This window comes from Solanum verrucosum, unplaced genomic scaffold (genome assembly GCF_900185275.1).
Source record: "Solanum verrucosum unplaced genomic scaffold, falcon-dt-bn FXZP01000049.1, whole genome shotgun sequence".
Lineage (NCBI taxonomy): Eukaryota > Viridiplantae > Streptophyta > Magnoliopsida > Solanales > Solanaceae > Solanum > Solanum verrucosum.
This window is the reverse complement of record NW_026020221.1, coordinates 9,426,356-9,454,105: the sequence shown is the minus strand read 5'-3', so window position 1 is coordinate 9,454,105 and position 27,750 is coordinate 9,426,356. Positions and strand designations below refer to the sequence as shown.

Sequence of the window (27,750 nt, the reverse complement as noted above, 5' to 3'; positions counted from 1 at the left end):
CTTCGCTAACTCCATCGTTATGAATTGTCAACACTTTTATGATACTTTGTGATTTCCTTTAGTGAACTCTGTCCCAAAAGTTTGTGGAACTGTGATTTTGGGTCTTCCCTAGACAAATTCTTATGTTGATATTTGTAATACCCATGGATTAAGGCAGTTAGTTTCTGAACACTAGAATAGTGTTTCCTCATCATGATCGACGTTTGGTAGAGTGTATAAGTAATGCTTGTATTAGTTATGTTAAAGATTATTTCTTATGCATTGTATTAAAAATAATAAATTGCATAGCTTCTAAAAAAAATGTTCGTTTACAAAAGTACCTTCCACACCTTAAAATTTTTATGAAACAATAATATTTTCCCAACAAAGAGCGAACTTTAAAAAGTACAGTTAGAAGAGCAGTTAACCAGTTGTATGAACTACTGGGAATTGCTCCCTTATTTTTTGTGTAACATTTGTACCTTAAACCACATATTGACATGAAGGATGACACAAAAACACACACACATATGGCAGCAAATCATAGGATTGCACAGCCATTTGCATTCTCATCGCTTAACGCATTGTAATAGGTGTGGTGTATTGGTGATGATGATGGTGGTGGTGGTGCCTGATAATGATAAAAATCGTATGGCAAAGGAGGGGCCGATGCAATAGTACTACCACTTGACCACGATGGTGGTGTTAGTGCTAGTGGAGGTTGAGAACCTGAGGGTGCAAGTGGAGGTTGAGAGCCTGAGGGTGCAAGTGGAGGTTGAGAGTCTGAGGGGTGTGCCTTACCCCAACAATTATTTTTACTAGTATTACCACCATGGCAACAACATCCATGAATATTTTGACTATGACTTATAGCATCATGATGACAACCACAACATGATGAAGAAGCCGCGCAAAAAACACCACCACCATTACCATCACCTTGTGAATGATCAAATGGATGACTAGGCTTGTTCAAATTGTTGGTAGTCCTAATTTCCAAGACTTTATCACTAGGGTCATTTCTTGATTCGCCTTGGATAGTCAACCTGATAGTTGTTATCACCTCCATAGTTTGCAATCCTGGAATTCGAGACAATTGCTCTAGTTGACGAGTTATAATGTCTGAATCGTTCAACGAATTAATCACGTTTGATTGTGTGATAGTCTGAACGTTTATCGGTTGTCCTTGTTCCCATATAAGTTCAGCTTTTCTACCAAGTTTTTCTAACATGGTTAGAATTGTTGTAGGATCAACTGTTCCTGAAATGACTAAATTTCCAAGTTTTTCATCAATTTGTACTGATTGGACACCTTGTATTTTCAACAACATGTTTCTCAATTTCTTCTCACAAATTTTGCAGTGTATTTTTAGTTTTAGAGCAAAGGTGTTGGGAGAAACCAATGAATATGACATTTTTTGAAATTGCTAAGTTTAATTTGGCTATGATTGTGATTTTATTTTGTTCAAGTTGCTTAATTTTGAAATATTTTATAGACATAGGACAAGGTATATTTATTTGACTAATTCTATCATTTGATATAATGATTATATAAAGTAACGTATTGGTTAAGTTAATTATGCAATTTCACTGAAACTTTCAGACTAATGTGACGTTCTTTATCATACGTAATTTGTATTGCTGCATTACGAGTAGCAAATGGTGGGTGGGTGGGTGTGTAAGGGGGGGGGGAGTACTTTGGCTAAATCTTTACTATATTTTTTTTGTTGGAGAATAGTAATTTGTGGTTGACTAATTTATTTAAAAATTTTTTGTCAATATTTAAACAACAATTGTGTTTGGTCAAGATTTTGAAAGTAGCTTTTGCTACAACTCAAAAAGCACTTAGGGCTCGTTCGATAGCTGATTAGAGTTATGCAAATATGAGTAATGTAGAGATTAATTATGGGTGATTCTATTAGTTATCTAAAGATTAGTTATTTATGTATTAATTATTTCATCTTCTATTCTATTATGTATAAAATATACATAGATTCCTTCATAACTTATACGTATACTTTTGCAGGTTTTAAATTGCAAACTTACCATCATATTAATTTTATATATGAATAATTTATCTCCTAATCAACTACTAAACATAATATAACTTAAATAGAATCTGATACCTGCATAACTCACATCTAAACTAGCTATCAAATGATCCTTTATATTTTTTGTAATAAGCTTTTATCAAACATCTCAACTCTCTAAAGTCCAAACTAAGCACTTCTTTTGTTTGTTGAGAAAATCACTTTTTGACTTTTTAAAAGCTTAATGAAATAAGTTATAAATTATTGCTTATACTTTTTCTTATTTATTTTGAGGAACTCTTTTATAGGGTGGAGCTATATATATAAATATAGTATTAAATGAAAAATTTACTCAGTGTAATTTTATAAATGAAGCAATAGTATATATCATTTTTTTTAATATTTTGAATCTCGTAATGATAATTTTAATTCCGCCGCTATATTTCTACCAATTAACATACACGGCTTGTATTGAGAGATTAGCAATTCTTGATCTATGTAATAGTACTTCCTCCGTCTAACAATAGTTGTCCACTATACTATTTTGATATGTCCAACAATATTTGTCCACTTTATGAAATCAATTATAATTTCACTTAATTTCTAAATTAACCTTATAATTAATTATAGTTATTTCCTATTACATTTTTCAAGACATTATATTTATTATATTCAAAGGGTGATATAACAAAATTATCATTATATATAATATGTACTTGATGCGTGCTTAATTATGTTTCCACTATCGCAACCAAAATTATCAATGAAAGATCAAATTAATAACTTTACAATTAATAAAATAATATTGTGCTGTTAATGGAGATTACAAAAGTTGTCGCTTTGGTTTGCTACGAAAAGTCTTCAATATATTTAAAAAACAAATAGATAAATATGCAGGAAAAACAAAAGTAATGATTTGTGAATACTTTTTTTAAGTCATTTACTTTATCGGTTTTAAAATTCAAATGATTGTCTACTGAGTCAGACACAAATGACTGATTCAAGCTTTGCTTATTATTAATTTAAATAAAAAACAAGCTTTTAAAATCAGTAAAAGATAATCTCGAATTCTAAGTCTTGAAAATAAAAATATTTTTGATAAAGAATATTTTACTATTTTAAAATGAGATTTTTCGATGCTAATTCAAATAAATAGAGATAGGAGCAAATCTATCGTAGGGAAGGGTTCTTAAGAACCGACACTAGTTATAATAAATCTTGTAATTATGTTCAAAATTATATTAAGAACTATATAAGTATCTTCTTAAGAGAATCTATTACTAAATAGATGGCTCATGCTTGGTTCTAGGTAGGAGTGTACATGACCGAGTTGATTTGGATTTTTCAAATATTAAACCAAATTATTTGTGTCAAAATTTTAAATATATAAACCAAATCAAACTAATAAAACTCAGGGTTTTGTTGGATTTTCCAACCTCAGGCTTTTTTTGATTGGTTCGGATTTTTCAAATATCAAATCAAACTATTTGTGTCGGATTTTTTCAGGTTTTTGGATATTTCCGGTAAAGTATTCATACAAACATATAATTAATTTGTGTTCCAAATATTTCTTTAGTCCAACAAATATCAACTATCTAAGGTATTTCTTAAGAAAATAACAAAATATATGAGATGAATGATGACACTAAAATATCAATAAATAATAATGAAATCATGTAAAATAAATATTGCAAATTTGATAAGTCGTAATGAAAATTATCATAATTTAAAAGTATTAAATCATTGATAAAATAAGTCTAATAAGTATTAATTACATGATTAAACATTAATGAAAAATTAAAATTAGGTTATGTATTTTAAATGTCTAAACCAATGTAGAACTACAGAACAATTATTCAATATTATTGTCATTCTTAATGTTGAATTAATTTATTTTGTTAGTATTAGTATTGATTTGATTTTGAATTGAGCTTTATTAGAGTTACTAATATCTATGGACTAACCTTTATTGGACCATTCAAAAATCTAAGTCTCAAAAAACTTGAAAAAATATGTTAAAAGATAAAGGGAAAAAGGTGTAAAAAATACTCTAACTTTGGCCGAAATTGTTGTTACGATACCAAATTTTATGGAGGATGTTTTACCCCCCTGCACTATTTAATAGTGTATTTTAAAGGTATATATGTGCCCACATGGATACATTACTATTTAAAATGATGCAATATTTATGATGTCCACGTAGGCACATATATACTTTTAAAATATGCTATTAAATAGTTAGGGGGGGGGGGGGGTAAAAGGTCCTTTCCAAAGTTTGGTATCATAACAACAATTTCGACCAAAGAGTTGGAGTATTTTTCAAACCCTTTTCCCAAAGATAAAAATTATGAAAATGTATAAGTAATATTTAGAAATTACATTAAAGAAAATACTTTTATGTATAAAATAAATTTCAAAAATTATATATATAATGTCGAGTTGGTTTGGTTTCGGGTCGACTTATTTTAATTAAAGGCAAACTAAAAAAGTATAGTCGGGTTTTTTTCCGATACAAAACCAAGTCAAACCTAATCATTAGTTAGATTTTTTTCGGCTTGACTCAATTTGCGGTTTGGTTCAGTTTTTAGTTCGATTTTGTACACCCCTAGTTCTAGGAGTGTTAAAATGAGCTCAAATATAGGAAACTCGCTCAATTCATCAAGAATTTCATTGGTTGGGCTCAAAATAATTTGAATTAGGTTCAATCTCAACCCATTCAAACCTTAGCCCATTTTAAAAGAAGTAAAAACTACATAAATCCCTTAGTGCTAAGAGTGAGTTACATTCTATGCCTACTCTTTTTCAAATTACAAAAATTCCTTAAAATTAAAGGATTTTGGATACATCAGCAGACATGCGGATACATAAGTCGCGATACATGGCTATTGAGAAACCCTGTAGATACATAACTATCGAATGTATCCGAGAGGAGATTTTTGTAATTTTTTTAAATGATAGGAAATTTTAGAGATTATGGAAAATAAGATGTGTATTTAGGTAATTTTTCCTTTAAAATAATCTTCAATTGAGCGCAATTTAATCTTCGATTTCAATCTGTTTTAAGACTCTTTATTGCATTGGTCAACTATGATTTGGGTAAAATGGTTCTAACCCATTTACAAAAAACCTGTTTTTCAAAAAAAAAAAAATTACCCCCTCCCCCGCCCCCCCCCCCCCCCCCCCCCCCCACACCTTCCACCAACTGACCCCTAAATTTTTTTGTTTTCCAAAAACAAAAAAAAATCTGTTTTTCCAAAAAAAAAATAATTACCCCCTCCCCTGGGCACCCCCACCTTCCACCAACCTACCCCTAAATTTGTTTTGTTTCCAAAAAGAAAAAAAATAAAAAATTTACCCCCTCCCCCCGGAACAACCCCATCTTCCACCAACCGACCCCTAAATTTTTTTGTTTTTCAAAAACAAAAAAAATCTGTTTTTTCAAAAAAAAAATAATTTAACCCCTCCCCCGGGAACCCCCCCCCCCCCCCCCCCCCACAACCAACCGACCCCTAAATTTTTTTTGTTTTCCAAAAACAAAAAAAAATCTATTTCATTTCACTTATATGGGCCGGATATGGATTCTCATGTTAATCCATTTTGTCCATATTTGTATGAGCTTAATAGGTTGAAGACTATATTAACCCGTTTAAGAAAAGAAAAGAAAATATGAGTGATCCATTTAATTTTAATATGGGCAACATGGTTTCATTTCACTTATATGGGCTGAAATTGTCACCCCTAATCTATTATATCTCAATTTATTTAGAGAGTTAGTATTTTTGAAATAGGTAGAACCTCTTTAATGAGTAAATTGATTTTGAAATTCTATCAATTAATAAAGGTTAAAAAAATTAACTGACTATGTTAATTATTATTTTCTTAATAGATGTATCAATTGAAAAATGAACAAGTAAATAAGGACAAAAGGGAGTATCAAATTATAAACAAAAATAAAGACCTTTATCTATGTTTCTTGGAACCAAAGTAATCAAATAATTAATTTAATATGAATAAATTAAAATATAGCTAATTCTAGAGCAAGTGAATTTGAAATGAAGTTTCTAATTGGAAAAAGAGAGAGAAATAGACAAGATTTTCAATCATATGATTATATATAATTTTCTCTTTCTTTAGCATTTACCAAGGGGACATGGATTGATGATCGAACATTATACTATCTAATTGACTTCTTAAGTTTTGTTTTAAATGGAAAAATATCTTGTTAAACCCTACATCATTGTTGACTATTTGTAAAATCTTTTTTTTTTTACAACCTAACTTGTTCTTTAAAATTGAAAATTGCCTAGTTGCACTCAAATTACATCAGATTCATAGATAAAAATAATTTGTGTTTCATATATAATATGAAAAAGGGTTATATTTATTCGGTTCCTGTACTTTTAAAAAAGGGCTATATTTACCTTTCGTTATACTTCTTTTATATATATATATTTGCCCTTGTCATCCAACTTTAAAATTATATTTGCTTTTAAACAGTTAAGTCTCATTTTCCTGTTCTTATTATTCTATGTGGCGCCTACGTAGATATATTTTTATCACAATTAATTAAATTTGCTCTCAATTTAATTATTATATCGACTCAATATTTTTCCTAGCAACGAGATTTATAACTAATTATAAAAGGGAAAATGCATAAGTACCCCCCCAGCCTATGCCCAAAATCCCAGAGACACACCTAACCTTTACTAAGGTCCTATTACCCCCCCGAACTTAATTTATCTATAATATTCTACCCCTTTTCGGCCTACGTGGCACTATCCTTGAAAAAAATGTCAACATGCGCTGGGCCCACAAGATTGTGCCACGTAGGCAAAAAAGGGATAGAATATTACATATAAAATAAGTTCGGGGGGGTAATAGGACCTTAGTAAAGGTTAGGTGTGTCTCTGAGATTTCGGATATAGGCTGGGGGGTACTTATGCATTTTCCTTTTAAAACGTAGTGATGTTTATCTAAAAGATCTTGAATCACCAATTTCCATTTGCAATTGCTATTGCTATTTTGAGTGTCCTTGTTATAACAAATCATATTTAATCACACTTTTATCACATTGTGTGTCCTAGAATATGATTAATGAAGATTATATTTTCTTTAAAAATTTTTATAAGAAAGTGACGATTGGCGAGGAAAATATAGTATTAGTAACTTGTTTTAATGGTTAAGATGAGTGGTTATAATATTGAGTCACTATAATAATTAATTGGGAGTAAATTTAATTAATTATGATAAAAATATATCCACATAGGCGCCACATAGAATAATAAGAATAAGAAAATGAGACTTAACTGTGTAAGGATAAATATGATCCCCAAGTTGAATGAGAAGGATAGATATATCAAAAAGAAAGTACAGCAAGGGATAAATATAACCCTTTTCTAAAAATAGAAGGGCAAATATGATCATTTTTCGTATATAATACTCCATCCGTCCTATTTTATATGTCATCCCTTTCTATAAATAGCTGGACTACAATACTTGTCATTTTATAAAATTTATGCATAAATTACCATATTTTGCCTATTACACCCTTGATAGAGTAGTTAATTAATCTTGAAAATGTATTCATCATTTATTATAAAGTTGACTTAAGAAAACTTTAAATAATGATAGAATGATCATAAAGTTACATTTTTTCTAAATAGAAGTGCAAAGTAAAAAAATGACTTATAAAATGAGACGGAGGGAGTATATCATATCATACTATATTGAAAGCGAGAGCATTGTAAATCAAAAGTTACATTACAATTTACACTCAAAAGATGAGATGACAGTTTTTCCCTTCAACAAACGCTATAAGACAGTTATTTCCTCCGTCCACTTTTAATTCATAATTTTCATTTTTTAGAATCAAAAGATTAGAACTTCGACTAATATTTTATAATGTATTTTTTAATCATATTAATATGCAAAAAATTGTAATTTATAGTACTTTCCGTATATTGTTTGAATATTTAATTTGTTTGCTCAAAATATCAAATTAATGTAAGCTAATTTAACTGAAAACTAGTCAAATTGACTTTCGAAAAGCGCAACATGACAATTAAAAGTGGACAGAGGGAGTATATAAAATGTATTATTACCTTTATTCCATATTAACTAAATTTTTAGAGTTATTATCATTATTCAAAATAGTTGAATTGTTCAAAGTTCAAGAGAAATGTTTGATTTTTTTTTCTGATTTACCCCTTTCTTTAATGAAGTTTTGTAATTTTCTGGGAGTTAAACTATATTATTTACATAGTTATACTCCAATATAGAACTACTTGTATTTATGATTTCACATTTAAGCTTGAAAATGTGACATTGAGAACCAAATGGACTCCTTAATTTCTGTTAGTAGTAACTACTCCCTCTGTCCCTATTTACGGTCCCTTTTTGACTTACATCTATTAAGAAAATAATAATTTACATAGTGAATTTATCATTTTACCTCTATTAATTGATAAAATTTCAAAATCAATTTACTCATTAAAGAGGTTCCACCTTTACAAAAACATTATCTTTCTAAATAAATTGAGGATATAATAAGTAAAAAATATTGTTTTTTCTGGATTTGTCAAAAATAACAAGTAAAAAAGAATAAGTAAAAAGTTAAAATTGAACAAATAAAAAGGGACAGAGGGAGTATTATAGTCAAAATCCAAACCTTTTTAAGTAACGACTTAGGAATAAACAAAAGGGTAATAGAGGAAAATATGATTCAATTTTTGTCCTAGATTGATTTTTTAATTCATGTGCATAACCTTAAAAATTCAGTTAATATGAAATAGAGTGAGTATAATTTTTAGATTTGATAATAAAGAAAAGTCCCTTTGCAGAAGAACAAGAATAAAATCTTATTGGTTTCTCACTGTATTCATGACAATCGGTGAACAATTATGCCAAAAAAATATGTATTAATTCTCTACAAATGAAAAAAATTCACTAAAAAAAATTAGAAGCAGCAAAAACGAAGAGATGCTATGGGAAGGAATAAAACGCATTTCTTGAATGCGATTTATGAACAAACTTTTAAATTTTCTAAGATATATAATCAAACATAAAATATTACGTTACTTATCCTAAATATTCCTAATGTATAATATGGTACAACATTATATTTGTGGAAATTCATACTATACTGCTAGATTACATATAAATTCTTTCGACATCATTTTTAATTTTTTGCTTCATACCGAACACATTTTTATATATAAAGGGTTATATTAAAAGCAGACATCTTTTTCACAATGAAAAATTGCGACGTTTTGGAACAGTTATGACTTTTCGATTAGTTGTGACTTTTCTGACAAGACACAACAAACACTTATTCATATTTCCCTTTATTGCACTATAAATAAAGGGGGTTCCTCTCATTTTTAGGCTACAAATTTTCTACTCTTCCCCTTCTTAACAAACTCAAGTGAAATCTGCAGCCGTTGAGTTGTTCAAAGTTCACATAGACATAATTTAATATACACATGATGTAATGCATATATCGAGAAACTAATATATATACTTGTGTTAAGTACAGTTTGTACAATTTTTTTGTATAGAATCTAGTCAAAAAGCTACAACTTACATGCAACTCATATACAAATTGTATGCAATTATGTTAACTAAAACAAATGAGTTTTGGCTTGTCAACATTTTGAATTCTAGCTAAACAAGAAATAAATGGGATTGTTCTTATAAAAATAAAAAAAATGGGGAAAAATTTGAAATGAATAACTGTCAAATAGTGAAAGCAGGATTTGTAGTGTTTTCCCAATTTTCTCACAATCATAGCCAAACAAATATATACTACATCCGTCCACTTTTAATTGTCATAATTTCTTTTTTTAGAGTTAAATTATAAAACTTTGACTAACATTTTACCTGTATTTTTCATTGCATGGATATGCAAAAAATTGCAATTTATAGTACTTTCCATATAGTTTTTGAATATCTAAATTTTTTGTTTAAAATATCGAATTAATTTAATCTAATATAACTTTGAAAATCAGTCAAATTGACTTTCGAAATGCGCAACATAACAGATAGCTTGCATTATATTTATCTGTACTTCACGAAAAGGTTTATATTTATTCTCGGTTAGAAGTTTGACTCATTAATACCCCTACGGCTAATCTTTTAGCACACATTTACGAAATAATTTACTTTCACCCCTTTTTACTAACGGGAACATTAAATATTTTTTTAAAGAAAAAAAATATGAAAGAAAATCCATAGTTGCCCCTAAGGTTTGCAAAATGTTTACTTTTGCCTTTATTCACTAAAGGGTCATTTGATATACATAATACATGTATTAAAATCAGCATAACAAGTACGATGGTCGATTACAAGCTTATAATTCTGCATAACTCTAACCAGCCACAAAACGACCTGTAAGGGTTTCATTTAGAAGCTCAAAGTCCATTAAACCTCCTCTTAGTTTCACGAAGTAGAGGGGTACACGGAGCGCAAAAGACATTAGGCCTATAAAATGTGCTCATTTGCATATCTTTCACTTACTTATGAACACCTTAATTCCATTTCCCAAGTACACTCTTTGCATCGATAAACGCCATGCTTAAATCTGTGATCTAAACCCTACAAGTTTACAAACACTAGATAGTTTCGACTTCACAAAAACTAGCCAACATCACAAAGGCAGAGTCTAGAGTGGCTTTGCACCTCCATTTTCTTGAACAGAGTTTACTCGAGTATGGGAACCACTCTTCTTCCTTGAATGGCTCGATTGCCCCGTGAGAGTCTTCCCCATAAACTTACCGGCTTTGCTTAGGCCACTTCCAACAGCTCCAAGGCCACTACCTACCATCCCTGCACCCGCACCTAGCCCTGTTCCGACAAGACCTACTCCTGCACCAAGGCCTGTGCCCACCATGCCAACACCTGAACCCACGAGTGATGCTGCTCCGTCAAGGGCATCCATAGTGCTCCCAATGACACCTTCTGCCTTCAACCTCTTTCTTTCTTCTAGGATCTTCTTCTCCGTCTCCAGAGCAGCTAACTGCTCTTCTTTGTTGAACTCATGATACAATACCTGCCAATTTTCGGACAGCAATCAATACGTAAGAGCATAATACTACGGTGAATGAAACTTCAATAATGCAACACGTAGACTTTGTCATGTACCTTTACTGTGATAGTTCCTCTATCTTTCTTATCTTTGACTCTAAGCATGTCAAGTGTTGGCAGTAACCTTAATTCAATTTCCTTCAGAGTCTCCGCTACCAGCTCATTCAGAGGCAACTTTGTAACCCCCATTCGCTGATCTTGTCCAACGTCTTTATCAAATACCTGTTCAAAATGATCATGGATATGATTATGGAAACTCGTACAAATAAGAGGCTGAAATGTACAGAAATTAGACCTCTAGGATAAGAGATTGAGTCTCCTTGTCTTCTGCAATCAACTCAAACGTCTGGTCCCAAACCGGATTTAGGTTGTTGTTGATGGTTTTCGTCTTCAGCTTAAATAGAGGGCGAATATATACAACTGCATACGGATCAGATTTTCCAATCATTTCATGATTCTTTAAGCTATTAGCCCTGACTACGGTCACTATAAGCTTTCCCTGAGGCTTAAGCTCCAAATCACTGCATGAAACACACAAATAACGTCACATAAAAATGAAAAATATAATAAAGACATGTTACAAGACAGAGTTATCGTTCCCATCGAAAAGACAACACTGATGGAACAGAGACAAATGATAGTATTGGTTTCAAATTGAAGTGACACAGGACCAAAGGAAGGGATAATGACACCAAAGATTTCTATTATATTTAAGTGTTTAAACTCGGTTAAACACTTAACCGAGTGTTGAATGCTGACAATTCTAATAACAATATAACTTTGAAGGTAATAACAGACTGTACCAAGAGAGGGAACGAAATGCAGCTGTCACTTATCCACCACTAAAAAATCATTAACATTATCAACGACTAAAATACTTTTAAAACTGAATATACCTAGTATCCACACCTACGCCAATTGGAACGACAATTCTATGGGGCCATTCTAGCATATCTGTAACAATCGAGTTTACTGTGTCCTTTCAATGAAAAAGAGATCAGAGTCAGTCTACGGAGAAAATATTCGAGTAAGAAATGTCCAGCAAGAGAATAAGTTTTTAACACTTACATCAATCATATCCGAAATTCCAGGAAGAGCTGTTAAACTACCACCAACAGCCTTCAAAGTATAATCAATTCTTGGCTTTGGCTGAAAAAACAAACAAGGAGTCAGTTACATAAACATACATAAGAAAGTGATCACGAGAATATGAGAACTTAATTGGTAGCACATGTTATGTTATGAAAGCAAGAGAACTCAATAATTCTCTTTATTGAGCCCAAAACGTAAACGAGAGCATATTTGGACCTATACGCATAGTATAAGGGCGTAATTTGTCCAATTAATTAGTTCCTAACTACAATTATGAACTCACTTGTAAAGATGCATTTGTGAAGTTACCTAATTGAATTGTAATGAATTTTCCCACCTATTTAAGGCATCACATAGAGCACATTTTGAGTAATTTTTAAGTAACTTAACATGTCATTTTATGCAATTTAAATAACAATATCTAGGTAAAGATATAACCACCATGATGTCATAAAATTTAAAAAATTCACTACATTACTTCAAACCACAAAATATCTTTACCTTCGATCAAATGACCAAATACCATAAAATTTCATCAAATCAGAAATACAGTTATACACCATATGCTTCAAACCAGAAACCGTCTTTAGACTCCATCAATTTTCCGTGCAGACTTTTAATAAACTTTCCGTTTGTGGGGGAGAATTGTCATTTAAATTTAAGTTCTCGTGCTTTAATCTTGTTTTTCAGAAAAAAGTAGGGACAACCATAACATTGCTCATCCACCTGTCCTTCCGTGAATCTCTCTTAATTTTGCGGGTTGATGGAATCTATGACATTCAGTGGTTTAAGAGAATGTAAAGATATTTTGCGATTTGAATCAATGTAGTGAGTTTTCTGTTTTATGACATTATGGTTGTTGTATTTTTACCTAGAATTTCTAATTTAAATTGTAAAAAATGGTAAGTTGCTGAAAAATGGCTAGAATATGCTATATGTGATGCCTTAAATTGGTGAAAAAAATTCATTACAATTCAATCAAGTTGCTTTGTAAATGCAACTTCACAAGTTGTTGCATAATTTCAGTCAGGAACTAAATTGGACCAAATATGTTCTCGCTTAAGTTTTGTGTCAAATAGGGACAATTTTTTACCCAATAAAGTAACGACAAGGGAATAATTAGACCCAACTATTAACGGAGGACAAATATAGTGAATTTCCACATAATTTAAGGGCATTTTTTTTTTACCTTTTTCCGTTCATTTTAAGCGATCAGTTCTACCACTACACAAAAATTAGTTCCCATAGAATTGCATAAGAAAGAGGGAGAAACATTTTTGCAGCATAATATAATATTCAAGAAGTATATTATGACTATAGGCTATAGCCTATGACAAATGTTAGATGAAGTGTTCACACAACATTTACTTTTACTATAGCCTATCGACAAATGATTCCACATGCTTTAGCCAAGGAGGTACTCAAGTCTCTCAACCAAGATGTTGTTTTATCAACACACAGTCTAACAAAACACCAAAAACTGATACAACCAATATCAAGACGAACCACACCCTCTCCCGGTCTCTCTCTCTTTCGTTTGGGGGAGAAAGGAGGGAGAGGGAAAGGGTGTTAAGTATTAAAAGGACCACAATTTAAAGGGATCTAAGACTAGAAGAAGCACATTCAGCAATAGAATTAGGCTATACCTCAGAGAGTAAAGCAACAACAACGGCAGAGATGCAAGGAATTTCTTCAGCTAGTTGGAAGATAACACGAACAATTGTGTAGACCTGAAGATCTTTTAACTGCAACCAATTTGCGATGGACGATGGTTAGTATAACTCTCTTTCTCCATATAACTCACTAGTCAGAGGAACATGGAGAGGTGAAAGATTTGTTTTTTTCGTCTCTTTGGATCTGATGACAGGTGAAAGAGATTAGACACCTACCTGAATGGGTATAGAAGCAACCATTGCAGCTTGCACACCTAAAACGATATTGGGATCACCACCCCATTGAAGATCAATATCCATAGTAATTTGATCTTTTTTAAATTTTTGAACACGAATACCTGCATTTATCCCCCAAAAAAGAAGGCTAAAATGCTGAGTGAAATAGTACAAACTAATTAAGGAATCTAACACATGCAACTGAAACCAAATCATTAAATGTCTTATCGGGGATGCAACACTATAATGACGAGAGATAAGCTCTATGTGGATTACTTTGTTTCCACTGACATGAAGTATGTCATATCAAAATTATTTTCTATCTCTTGGTCAACTGTGTGCTACAAAGATAGGCATCATAGATATAGAAATTGGCTCACTCTTTCTTTGTCTCCCGCTCTTTAGCCGGATCACAACCCCATGATTACTAAATATTTGCCAAAACATCAACCCCGAAACACTAGTATTAGCAAATCTGTGATTTGCCTCTTGAGTATCCATGTTCATTCAGGTGACTTGTCAAACCATTAACAAAAGAACTCAAGAGGTGAGGGTTGTCTAAGACCATATAAAGTGACCAACTAATCCTCATCTTACCGATGTGGGACTCAGCATTATTTACAAAAATGAAGTCATTAAAAAACAATCATCTTGTATATCTTAATGGTTTCCGGCATAAGATGATGGCTAACTACACTTTTTTGGAATCAAATCATCAGTATAAATAAACTGAAGAAGATTCAGATGAATCTCAAAGCTCGAAAACTAGACAGTAGCAGCAGCGAACTCAAAAAGGCGAACTGACTTTCTTTTCCAAAATGTAAACAGAGAAACTATATTGGGAACAATGCAACCAGGTCTACTGAGAATTGGACCAGAGTGAGTTATGCAGAAAACTAGCTAATTTAATGTACTTATGTATTGCGAATTGATCGCAGAAACTAGGCTGTAAAAACTTATGAACTTAGCATTTCTGTCTCCGATCAAGTCACCAAACTGTTCTACAAATATGAAACAATTCATATGTAGTACCAAAGTACAAAATGATTATCAATGATGACATAAATTTTTTAGAAGAACTAAGAATGTGCTAATAGGTAATCCATTACAAAGCATAATGATAAAGCAAAAAGCAGAATAATGAAACAGTTCATTTTTTGGGTGATCGGTAATAATGACTATTTATGTTGCTACCTTCAATTTTAGGCGACACAGTTCCCAAGGACAATTTACTGAACTTCAATGAAGTAATCCCAGGAGGTCGATAGTCTTCTAAAAGAGGTTCAACAGATTCTTTTATTATAGCCTCGGCTGCCTGCATAGCCAACATTTAAGAGATAAGATTAATGACTTCACTACATGGCATTTGGAAAGGAGAAACTTCGTTCAACCACACTAATGGAACTACAGATGTTACTGCTCTAACTGAATAATTGGCGTTGATACAAGTGTTTGCACATGAAGAATGTGAACTTCATTGTATAAATTATTCATCCTGAGTAACCGCCATATCTGATGCAATATCAGAAAGAAACTATGCAACTTAATTGCGTCGAGCAATACATTGAACGAAATCTGTAACCAAAACCCCCTTCTCTCAAATCTATAAAAAGAATCATCCATCTCCACTGTACACTTGACCAAATTTCCAGGCTTATTTTTAACTATGAGCCACTCGCAAGCATTGAAGCCTTATTAAGGAATTTAACACGGCTTACTGAGAAGTTCATAGTACAAAATTCAGATGATGATAAAGTTACCAAAAATGACATGATTACACAAGGCAAGAGCCAAAAGCTTACCTCAGCAACAAATGGCCAAAGTTTGCTCAATTGTTTGTTCAACCATTTGACCTGCAGCGCGAGACAGCATGAGACAAATATTCTTTTAAGAAAGTAATGTTTTATAGATGCCATGAGGAAAATACCCTGTTGACAAAGCAATACCAAAAAGTAGAGAGCCTACACAAAGATATGGTTCTCCACATAAGACACCTAATCATCTATGCCACAGAGTCTAGTAAGAATAAATGACAAGCCTAGGCTGTACAGATTCATGTTCCTCCCCTTTCAAAAGCTCTCATGTTCCTTTCTCTTCAGAGTAGTGTTAGCGACACACATGTAACATTAGCAATGTACACTATGCTAGTTTATTTCCCTGGATTTCATAAGGAAACATGTAAAAACATCAGATAATTCGTAGCTTCAAAGACTCACATATATATCAGATATTTTTCTGTCCTCTCACTAAGTTCAGGTACTACAGTTGTGTTGCTTTCCTTCGCAATTTGTGACAACCCGTTTAAGTGTAACAACCCTCACCAACCCCGCGGCTAAACAGAAAACAAAGGGAAAACAGCATATAGCTCTCTAACTAGTAAAACTTCTCTCCTCGCATTGATCACCACTTAGCAATGTATTTTTTGTTCTAACTCATCAAGTAACAGTCATAAATACGATTCAAATGTACATTAAGCTAGCCGATTAATTCTGAGAGTTCTTCCCATGATATTGAAACCATTTATTCATGCTAACATAAACTTCCCATCATAAATATTCCGTTCAAAAGTAAGTACATTTTCTATAGAATGGTTTCAGTCAAAGTCAGTTTGTTGGATCAAGTATTCTATTGAAAGGCAGAACAACAATGCGAGTTTTAAAGACTACATGAGGGTAAAAACAAACAATTGAATCCCACAACCTGTTCATAAACTGGGAATGATATCCATTCAGGAAATTTATCGCCACACATTTTCTTTAAATCGTCCCTACTGAGGGAGCTCATTAGATTAACCTCCACTGCCTGTCAAAGGAGTAAATACAATGAAAGATCAGACGAAAATCAGTCTTTCAAAAAGGAAAAGCAGCTGCACCACTTCTGAAATATAAATGACTCATCATAATAACAAGCATGATAAAGAGAACCATGTAAATCAATATGAAATTAACCAGTGACTAGTTCCTACTCTCGTAACAAATTGAGGAGAAACTTACATAAGGCAGAGAACAAAGAAGCAAAACTATCACAGAGGCAGCAGAAGGAAAACAGTTTTATATCCACAATCCTTCCTAGCTGCTTCATCTTCAGAAATAGTAGTTTTATTTTACCAATCAGAATAAATACTCCCTCCAATTTTCAATTTCTTTGTCCGGTTTTTGACTTGGCATGAAGTTTAAGAAAATAATGAAGATTTTTGAATCTTGTGGTTTTAAATTAAAGATATGCAAAAATGTACCAACATGTCTTTCAATCGCGTGGTCTTAAACATATCATATCATGTGAAAAGTTAGAACTAAAGAGTTGCAAGAAAAAAGAGACATTCCCTTGAAACGGACTAAGCAGGAAAGTAAGACAAACAATAGAAACTGAGGGAGTAAACAAAGTAAAGCTTCGTGTGCAACACTCGGACAGCTATCCATTTCACATTGAGAAAATTTATAAAGCATTTCTCCTCCAACAACAAAGTTGGATTTTGAGTTGGAGCCGGCTTTACGAAACCTTTCATAACAATTCCGTTCAATGCAACCTAAATTAGCCATTGCAATTCTATAATTAAACAAATTATAAACAAGAGTCAACAATGCCTTCTGCAAAAAAATAATAAACGGGGATAGGGGAAGGGGATTACAAGCCAGAGGTAGAGCCACCTTAGGTGGCGAAGCGTGGTCTGCTTCACACCCAAGGGAAAAGTTCAGGTAGTTTACCAACTAACTGAACTACTAACATTCCCGAACCAACAATGCGTGATTAACTACGCCACCCCTAATGATGTTCATCCCAAAAACATTATAATAGTAAAACACACCAAAATTACCAAAGAAAAATGATAATGATCATTCAAACAAATCATAATTCATCAAAATCATACCTTTGAACTTCGTTTAGTGCTTCGATAACTCGTCATGTATTTCCAAGCAGCCATTAAACCAACCCCAAAGATCATCCCCATAAGAATCCCAGTTATCAACCCCATTTTATTTCTTGTATCACTACAACCAAAGTTACACAAAAACCCAATGTTAATCACAATTAACCAAACCAGCCAAAAAACAAAAAAAAAACTTCAAACACAAGAATTCAGATGAAAACATAACCCCACATGGAGGCTTGCAGTAAAATTCAAGAACCAACAAAAAAGATTCCAACTTTTTCCTTCAAATACAAGAATTCAGAAGAAAACAAAAACCAACATGAAAACTTACAGTAAAATTCAAGAATCAATAATAAAAACTTTTTTCTTCAGCCCCTTAATAAAGTTGTAAACTTTTTCACCTTTTCTCTGTTTTTACCTTATTTTCAAGAAGAGGGTGTCAGCCAAAATGATGATTCTCAGAAGAAAAGATTGAGTTTTTATTAGAGAAATGTTACAGAGGAATTTTATTTCAATTTCATTCTGCATTGAAGTCTCAGATATTGTCTGTCGGTTTCTATGTATGCAATTGAATTTTTTTTTCATTTTTTGAAGTTTACCTTTTTTGAGTTTTGTATGACTGTTTCTACACACTTGTCTTGTAGATATTGTCCTCTCAATTTAGGAGTTATCGAATTCAAGGCATATACTCCCTCTCTATGACACTTTCAAATATGTTCAATATATATATATACTAGTAAAATTACTTGCGCTTTGCGCAGGAATTAAATATCACGAAATTTATAAAATAATACTTAAAACCTATCAGACATGAAAACTAAAACACTATATTATCTTACATACAAAATTACGTAGTAACAAACATTAATTATGTAAAGAAAAATGAAAATTATTACATCTTATCATTTATTCTTAATAACATAAGCATAAATTATAAATTAATGATTGTAAAAATACATATCAGGATCTGTAACATAAGCAATAGTGTCAGTGAGTAACTCAACATGAGCAAAGTATACAAAGATTTAATTGTGAAGAAGAAGAAGAAGTGGAGGTTCAGAATTTTTGTTGTGTTAAAATGAGAGGAAATCCCTCTATTTATAGACAACAAAGGGTAGTGTGAACAAATGTTTATTGTGCCTTATAAGAAATGTTACAACTATTTGGAAAAGTTTCAACCCTCCGGAAAGGTCACAACCTTTCATAAAAGTTATAATTTTTCATAAAAATCGCAACTCTTCATTAAAAAGTAACTTTTCATAAAAGTCACAATTATTCATTAAAGTCGTAACTTTTCATGAAAGGGAAGGCTAATTTTGTAAATAAATAAATTAAAAGAGAAATCTGATTTGTGGTGGCGCCACGTAGACGGGCCTAAGGTTCTCTTTATATATATATATATATGATACTAGTAAAGGAAGTTTGGGCGTTGCCTGGGCCCAACAGGGATAAAGTTATTGTTATGTATTATGTAGGGTTAAAAAAGTAGTAAGATTGTTATAATATATTTTGCTATAAGTGAGCTAATATAAAAACTTATTTGTTATTTGTCTTTTTAATTTCAATTTCAAAGAGCAAATAAATGTAGCGATGAGATTGAGGGTAAAAATGAAACATATCTTTCTAAATTTAATTAAAAATAAATACTCACTATGTCCCTATTTACTTGTTCACTATTGAATTGACACACCTATTAAGAAAACAATTAATGAATGAGTTTACCATTTTACCCCTATTAATTATGATCCCAGCTTATCTCGACTAGATAGACCCAATTTTAGACTTAGGAATTTTACTGCGGGTATTTCTAAAAATGAAAGGATGGATCATTACATTTAAACGGGTTTAACTAAACATGACAGAAACTCAATAAAATTGAAGTTCTTTCTTCCCCTCTCATATAAAGAGATAGACATTAGTTAGAAAGAATCAAAGATATATATATATATATATATAGGGATCCCAATATGGTTAATATTTATCACATTGACTATAAAAGGAGATTTTTTCATCAGAGTAATAAATGTACATATTCGTTTGATCAAAATTTAGTAAGACATCTTCAAATAAATTTCTCTTCATCTTGAGTATTTTTCTTAAAATGAATAAAAAAGTATCTTTTCATTTTAACACTATTGTAAACACATCATTTTGATAAGTGTTTAGTGCTATTATTTCAGATTGACTTGTCTCAAAACTAATATAGAAATATATATAATTTTAATCGAGTGACAGGTTGGTGAGTATCGGACATTAAGAAAAACATACTTAAGCAAGATTTACTTTCAAATATATTTGAAAGCAACATAATTTTTTAAACTAAATATGGTTTATCCAAAATGAAAGAAAATAATAATGTGCTTCGACAAGCGATGTAACTTCTTCAATCATACAAACATCACCATTTAAGATTTAAAATATACTTGTGGTTTTTAAATTAACCATAAAAATTGAATATTTTTAAGCATATTAATTTATATTTCAATATTCCTAACCAATATATAAATGTTCCCTTGTTTCAATATTTAATTATGTACATCCTTGAATCAAAATATACTTTTTATTTAAAAAAAAAACTCGATGAAAGAAATGAGTAAAGAAATACATTTGCGATAACTTTATGACCATTCTCTATATACACTACTTAAATTTAAGGGAAAAGGGTATGAAAAATACTCCAACTTTGGCCAAAATTGCTGTTACGATACCAAACTTTATGGAGAACCATTTACCCCCATGCACTATTTAATAGTGTATTTTAAAGGTATATATGTGCCCAAGTGGACACATTACTATTTAAAATGATGCAATATTTATGATGTCCACGTAGACAAATATATACCTTTAAAATACTCTATTAAATAGTACAGGGGGTAAAAGGTCCTTTCCAAAGTTTGGTATCGTAACAACAATTTCGACCAAAGTTGGAGTATTTTTCAGACCCTTTTCTCTAAATTTAAATCACATTAATATTTTCCTAATAAGTTGGTCAACATAATACCAGAGCCATAAGTAAATATATTTTAAGGTGATTCTATCTAACTTTTATCTAATATCCCCTGATTTAGTGTTTTTCCAAAATAGTTCTTGCTAGCAATAAAAAAATTTCTATTTCAAACTTTTAAAATTATACAGAATTAAATTTTTCTCTATAAATAGGAGTCAATCCTAGGCAAGAAAATCACAACTACTACTGCTAGTACAACAAAGCCATTTTAACCCTCATATCCAAACAAACACATTTCTCCTCCCCTTTAGCCATGACTAGAAACAAAGTGAACTATGATTTCATTGAAGATGATAGCAAAAGAAAAATCTCATATAATAAAAGACTGAAAGGGCTCTTGAAAAAATCTGATGAACTGAAAACACTTTGTGATGTTGAAGTGGCTACAACCATATACGGCCCTTACAGAAATGAACCATATACATTTCCAAATAATGAAGTTGTACGCAACACTTCTATCAAGTTTAAGGAGTTGCCGACATTGGATAGATCTAAAAACATGGTGACAAGAGAAGAGTTCACCATGCAACGGATCAAAAAGTTGGAGGAACAACTTCAAAAGGTAAGAAAGGAAAATAGGGTCAAGGAAATGACAAATGAAATGTATGAGGTGTTCGAGATAAAAACTGTTTCTGTTGACATGAACCCTTCCTATCTTAACGACCTACGTTGTGTAATCAAGAAGAATCTCAAACAAGTACGTGAACTAATGATAACAGAGGCTAATGGAGAGGGTTCTACATCGAATGCCCCTCAACCCATTATTGATCCAACGTACCCAGTAGGAACAACTCTGAAGGACCGACGGATCCTTCTCCTCTATTGTTTTCACAAATGTTTCCTCCAATGGTTCCACAATTTTTTTCTCCAATGCATCAACACATGGCTGTTGGAAAAACACCTGCACTGACCCACCCAATGCCGTCAACAATAATGTATTCTTCGATTCCTTCACCAACGATGGATTCTCTATTGCCTTCACCAATGATTGATTCTCCGATGCCTTCATTAATGATAGCTCCTCCAATGTATTCTCCAGTGTCTCCTACAATGAACCAGAAAATGGAACTTTCAATGGATATCCCTTCAATTGGTATATCAACGCCAATGAATAAGAATCAGAATTCCTCTGTTGACTTACCGTATAGTCCTACAATTTCTGGGTTTCTTAACTGGAAGGATGATGTTGTAATGACTTTATTGGATGATCCTTTTTTTTAAAATAATAATGTGCAAGATCCAAACCACACCAAAAAATTCTAAGGACCAATGCGTGTATTTTTAATTAGTATTATTTTCTATGTACATATGGTCAAATGGAGTATTTATGTCGTTTACTATTTTTCATATGTAAATTGTGTCGTTGGACTATCCGAGTAAGTTTCCCTTCGTCCTCCTTTGAAGTGTCCTCCTGTCGTATTCCTTGATTTGTTTTAAAGTTTGTAGTTTCATTCACTTATTAAATCGATGGTCAATTAATTTAATTTTTATTAGATACCAATTTATTTATTTTTCATTTATTACTATTATTATTGAAATGTTGTTAGTACAATTTTCTAAAATGACCTCTTACACTTCAAAATCAAACAAACCAATTTACATATAGGGTAAAATTTTATTTTTAAACTTTCTCGTGTAAAGTAGTAACACTTCTAATATTACAATTGAATTAAAACAATATAATTAATTGTCTTATTTATTATACACATATTTTTGAAATTATGGTTATAGTAAAAGATTCATTAATTTTCTAGGTTTTGTATGTTAAAAACTTCAAAAGTTCTATTTTGACTTAATTTTTAGAATTGATGTTTGCACTCCCAAATCAGAGAATTGGTTCATCACATTTTATTTTGGCTCCATTTTTCTCATTTTCCCCCCCTTCGTGACGGTTAATATAAAAATTGAGATTTAAAAATATCCTAAGGTTACTGAAACATGTCGGTGAATGTTTTAAGCTTGTTGAAATATTTTTTTATGAGGTTCTTTTGAATCGAATGGGCATATTTATGTTTTGATATTTTTTCTCATTTGGCCATGTACTGTTAATTTTTAACAACGGTTGGTCTGTATATCTATTTTTGGTTATGCATATTCATGCGTTATAGTATGTCTTTTAGGTTTTATTTATACTTATATCTTTCTCAATAGTTTTCTTTATTGTAAAATCAGGTGGCTTGTGCAATTAATGATTTGCTAGAGACAATGTCAATGTAAGATACTATGGATAGTTTGGTTGTTAACAGGTGACTGATATGATCCGAATAAATTACGTCAATTTTAAAATGATCCATGATATTGAGTGTTAATGTTTTCATTAAGTTGTTTTTCAGTCCTATAGAGTTTAATGCATCAAGTCGCTATTGATATTTGTTTTCTGTTTGGTTGACATTTTCCATGAGTCGTGACTGTTTGTCTTCACCTTTTGATTTGTCGTTCCCAAGAAGTCCTAATTGACCTTAAATTGAGTATGTATGAATTAGCTGAGAAATACATAATGGACAAGCTTGATACTATGTGTGTGCATGTTGACATCTTCCTGAGAGTGAGTGTTTGATTATGAATCTTAAATTCTCAAGTTTCATTTATAGTATATATTTCGGAGATCTTCTTTTCCTGAGTTGGCCTATATAAATAGAAGAGGTGATTACCATTGTCAAATAATTTTCATGAAATAATAGATAGACTGTATGAATGATAATGGAGCTTAAATGTTGTCATGTGATAAACTGTCGCTTCTATGATTCAAGTTCGTGTCAAGTCGAATTCTTGCTAGGTAGAAGAGTGAAGTCTGAGTCTGTATGATGTTGATGTTTCGTACTCCTTGAGGATAAGAAGTAGTTTAAGTTTTTTGTGATTTGATAAGTTTGTATTTTACGTACTTGTAAGTTTTTCTAGGTTTAAACTATTGTGTTTTCAGAGAAAAAAAGATGCGTTTACGATGTTTAAACTTTGAAAAGTAGGTTTTCATAATTTACATGTGATCCAGTAGAAACAAAGTAAAAAGGTTCAAAGCTGAAAGTGATAAAATAGTCTGTTACCATAAAGTGATGCTGATGTCTTCGGATGTCCACATGCGGCTCTGCATCACTAACTTACTGAATTTCAACTAGAGGAAGAATGGTCTCTATAAAAAGGTTGGTGTGTGGTAAAGAGTTGCGATGCAATTCTTAATATGGGGATGCATCTCACCTACATTTCAAATTAAGTCAGAAGCGACAATTTCACCATACTACTTGATATGGGAAATCATTTGTGACTGAAACAACAAATACAGTGATGCAGTGCGTGTGTGTGACCTAATTTTGATGGGCTGGTCATTTTTTTTTTGGAAATTTTTGTAAAGTTATTATTTTACCCTTTCCGATATTGGTCCCGAATCGAACTCACATATGTGTTTCGATGATTCCATTTTTTTAAGAACGTCAAGTATAGACAATTTTCCAATATGATTTGTATATATAGGATTCCAAACGAATCCTAATGGTCCTTTCAATGTTTTGAGAGTTGGCTGATTTTTCTGGCCCATGAGTTATATACCCTTCGCGTTTGTGATAGGCCTTTTGCTTAAGCGTCCTTCACTTAAGCCAAGGCATGATCTCTAAAGCGAAGGATGAAATTTAGAGGGGTTAGCTTAAGTGAGCTAAAGATTGCTTTAGCGGTGATCATTTAAGGATAGCCTGGTTTACAGAAGCGATAACCCCACTTTAAAAGTGTATTTAATCATATCACTTAATATAATGAGTTCAATGATGAGTAAGTATTTGTAAAGTTCAAATGATTTCACTCATTTATTTCTTTACATTCAAATTAGTATATATTTATATGTATTGCGGTCCTTTCATTCAGTCATTTCGCTTCGGCAATATTACGTACTTGTACAATCAATGTGTTGATGTCATTTGACCTGCATCTATTTATGATGCAAATATAGGTGTTCAAATCATCAACTGACACTTTGTTGAGATTTGTTTGCACTTCCAGTTAGCTTTTGGTGAGTCTCTTTGCATTTTAGAGGACTCAACTTTTATCTTTTAGTTAGTTGCTTGACGTGTTGTGGGTCTTGTCCTAACATCCATATTGAACAATAGAGGCTTCATAGATAGTTAGTCTTGAGTATGTTTTAGTATTCCTTTCTAAACTATTTTTTAGCTATTATTGGAATCAGAATATTTTAAGACAGTTGAGTACTTTGAGATTAAATAGTTTAATTGTTTTTTAAAGCTCAATTCTGCTTGAGTTAGTCTTTAGCTAAGTAGCTAGCGGCCAAGGTTTCGCTTGTAGATCATCTGGTTCTCGAGGGCCGGCTACGTTCAAGGTGTAGGTTTGGTTGACAGTTGGGATTTTGATTGGCAAATGACAAGGTTTTTCAAGAACTTGAGTTCTGAGCTAAAATGGCGATTGTTCATTGATTTTCACTCCTTTTTCAAAGTGGTTTTCACCAATGAGTTCCAAATGTCTCGAAAAACATATTCAAGTAAATATTTTTGGATTCAAACCTCATATTCGAAATTGGGTTATTCAGTTGATTTGACCCATTTCTCAAAGTGAATGATTTGGGTGTTATTATTAGTTCTGGAATCTTATTTTGATTACTCGATTGAATAAGATTGCGTGTCTTTGCACATTGTTCAGAAAAGGAAAGATCAAGTCTTGAATTAACTTTTGAATGAATTGAAGCAAGTGATTTCTAAACCTTTTAAAACTAGTAGAATCGTTTATTTCCCTTCACTGTGTGTGTTGGGGAGTAATGGAAATGACGTGATCTGTTCAATTATTTTACTTGATGATTTATATTAATGAATAAAAGTGGGATTATTGAAAAGGCAATGTGTTGATCATAATTCTTTGTGAATTGCCTTTTTGTGGACCCAAAATGTGTTGATTAATGAAATGTTTTGATAGCATTATTGTGGACTTGAATTGTTTAAGTTATTGCCTCTTTCTGATGGTGTGAAATTTCTAATTTGCATTGATTTATTTATATCGTGATGAGACATGCGAAGATCATGCCGACGAGAAAAGGTTCGAGCAAGAAATTTGATATAAAACCGAAAGGAAATGGTTCCAGCTAGTGATATGACATAAATCTCTAGGGAACTGGTTCCGGCTACTGATATTATATTTAAGGGAGATGGTTTCGGCTAGTTAGATGATAAAAATTAAGTGAAATGGTTCCAACTAGTGATATAATATAAAGGCGAAGGAAAAATGGTTCCGACTAGTGATATTGTGCCAAAGAGAAAAGTTTTCGGCAAGAGTTTGATCTATTGGATACTTGTAATAGATCTACTTGATACTTGAGAATTACTTACTTGGTACGTGTGATTGGCATACTTGAAACTTATTGGTTGTTGAACTGTGATAGTTGGACTATGATTGTTCAGCCTTGGGAATTATGTATTGTAAAATGGTTAGGTTGGACTGAATATGCAGGTTGTAATTTGATGAGTTTGGGTTTGGATGAAAGAAGTACTCGTATTCTAGAATAATTTCGCTTTATTTAGTAGTTTCTTGCCATGTACAGTGTTGTTCGGCACTCACTCCTTGCTTCTAAATTTATGTAGGTTCTGAGCCTAGTTTCGTGTGATTTATCTTCTTCTTTTTCCTCCTCCGTGGCTCAACAAGGATTCTTAGAGCTTGTTGCTTGTCATCCTGGTGGACCCTCTTCTTCCTTTATGTTTATGCTTTCTTCTATTTGAGAAATAAAGACTTTTGAAACATGTAATTATCTTTCAATCCTATTTTAATACATTAATGGATTGAGCACGTGACAACAAGGTGTTGGGTTATATTAGAATGACTAAGTTTTTTGCTGCTTTATTTATCTTGTCTTCCTTTCCGCATTTGTTAGCATCTTTTGGGTTTGAGGCTGACTTGTCGTAGTGGGTTAGACGATGCAATCTCTTCCATTATTGAGTCGTGAGACTAATTTATTCTTAATTTTGTGATGTAATTCTAGAAACTATTAATATCTATTCTTAGGATCTTATTAAGGTGGTTCTTAATTCAGTTTTATCTGGTTTGTGTGTTCTTAAGATGCTATTGTCGAGAGAGGAATTTGTTGCTACCTTGTGATTGAATCTTTGGTTGTTGAGTATAATCATGCCTTTTAACCCTTCTTCGAGATAAAATGTTTGGAAATATGTGTATTGAGAGCCTTGTCTCTCTGTTATAAAGGGTTTTCTCTTTAATACTCCCTTTGTCGCTAATTACTTGTCCACTTTTGAATTGGCACACCTATTAAGAAGACAATAATTGATATAGTGAGTTTATCATTTACCCCTATTAATTATGAAGTGAACGAATTAAAAACTTAAGATTTTCAAGAAATTCTACATTTTATAAAGTTATAAATTGAGGGTATAATAGAGAATTTTTTTTGTCCTTTCTTGATTTGTCAAAATGGACAAGTAATTAGGGACAACCAAAAAAGGAAAAGTGGACAAGTAATTTGGTACAGAGGAAGTATAACTCTAGGAAATTTTTAGGAAGAGGCAACTCTTTTCAAACATGGACTAAGAAGAGAAGGTGTAAAAATTATTGGGGCCATTGTGGGGTGTTGCTATGATGGCCAAGGGACCACTAGAGCTATAGTAGCCAAGGGACTGCGATAGTGGTCCAAGACAGTCCTTTCCTGGATAATCCTATGTAAGTGAAATATTTTTTTCCGCCAAGGTGGGTCGATCCCAGATTTGCTCGACTAGATATACCCAATTTTAGACTTAGGAATTTTATTGCGGGTATTTCTTAAAATGAAAGGATGGATCATTACATTTAAATGGGTTTAGCTAAACATGAC

At 32.0% G+C, this 27,750-nt stretch overlaps 1 protein-coding gene across 2 annotated transcripts; it reads right to left on the bottom strand.

Moving 5' to 3' along the window:
* Positions 1-10,555: 10,555 nt before the first annotated feature.
* On the bottom strand, positions 10,556-18,594 carry LOC125830970 (calcium-dependent lipid-binding protein-like). Of its 2 annotated transcripts, none has more exons than XM_049510160.1 (12): positions 18,541-18,594; positions 17,939-18,059; positions 16,771-16,872; positions 15,873-15,923; positions 15,265-15,385; positions 14,071-14,192; positions 13,828-13,926; positions 12,158-12,238; positions 11,986-12,068; positions 11,385-11,610; positions 11,147-11,311; positions 10,556-11,054 (listed from the first exon to the last, which is right to left on the bottom strand). In XM_049510160.1, the coding sequence occupies exons 2-12, from the start codon at positions 18,041-18,043 to the stop codon at positions 10,668-10,670; spliced, it is 1,542 nt and encodes a 513-aa protein (XP_049366117.1). In that variant the 5' UTR covers positions 18,044-18,059; positions 18,541-18,594; the 3' UTR covers positions 10,556-10,667. The 2 variants fall into 2 exon arrangements, with proteins under 2 accessions (XP_049366117.1, XP_049366116.1); XM_049510159.1 differs by lacking the exon at positions 18,541-18,594 and adding an exon at positions 18,343-18,410.
* Between the last annotated feature and the right edge of the window lie 9,156 nt (positions 18,595-27,750).

Excerpts from the sequence above, each read along its gene's own strand:
- LOC125830970 (XM_049510160.1), bottom strand. The coding sequence starts at position 18,043 with ATGGGGTTGATAACTGGGATTCTTATGGGGATGATCTTTGGGGTTGGT. Across the intron at positions 13,927-14,070 it reads TTGCTTCTATACCCATTCAG|TTAAAAGATCTTCAGGTCTA; the intron begins GTAGGTGTCTAA and ends AATTGGTTGCAG. Across the intron at positions 12,069-12,157 it reads GAATTTCGGATATGATTGAT|GACACAGTAAACTCGATTGT; the intron begins GTAAGTGTTAAA and ends TTTCATTGAAAG.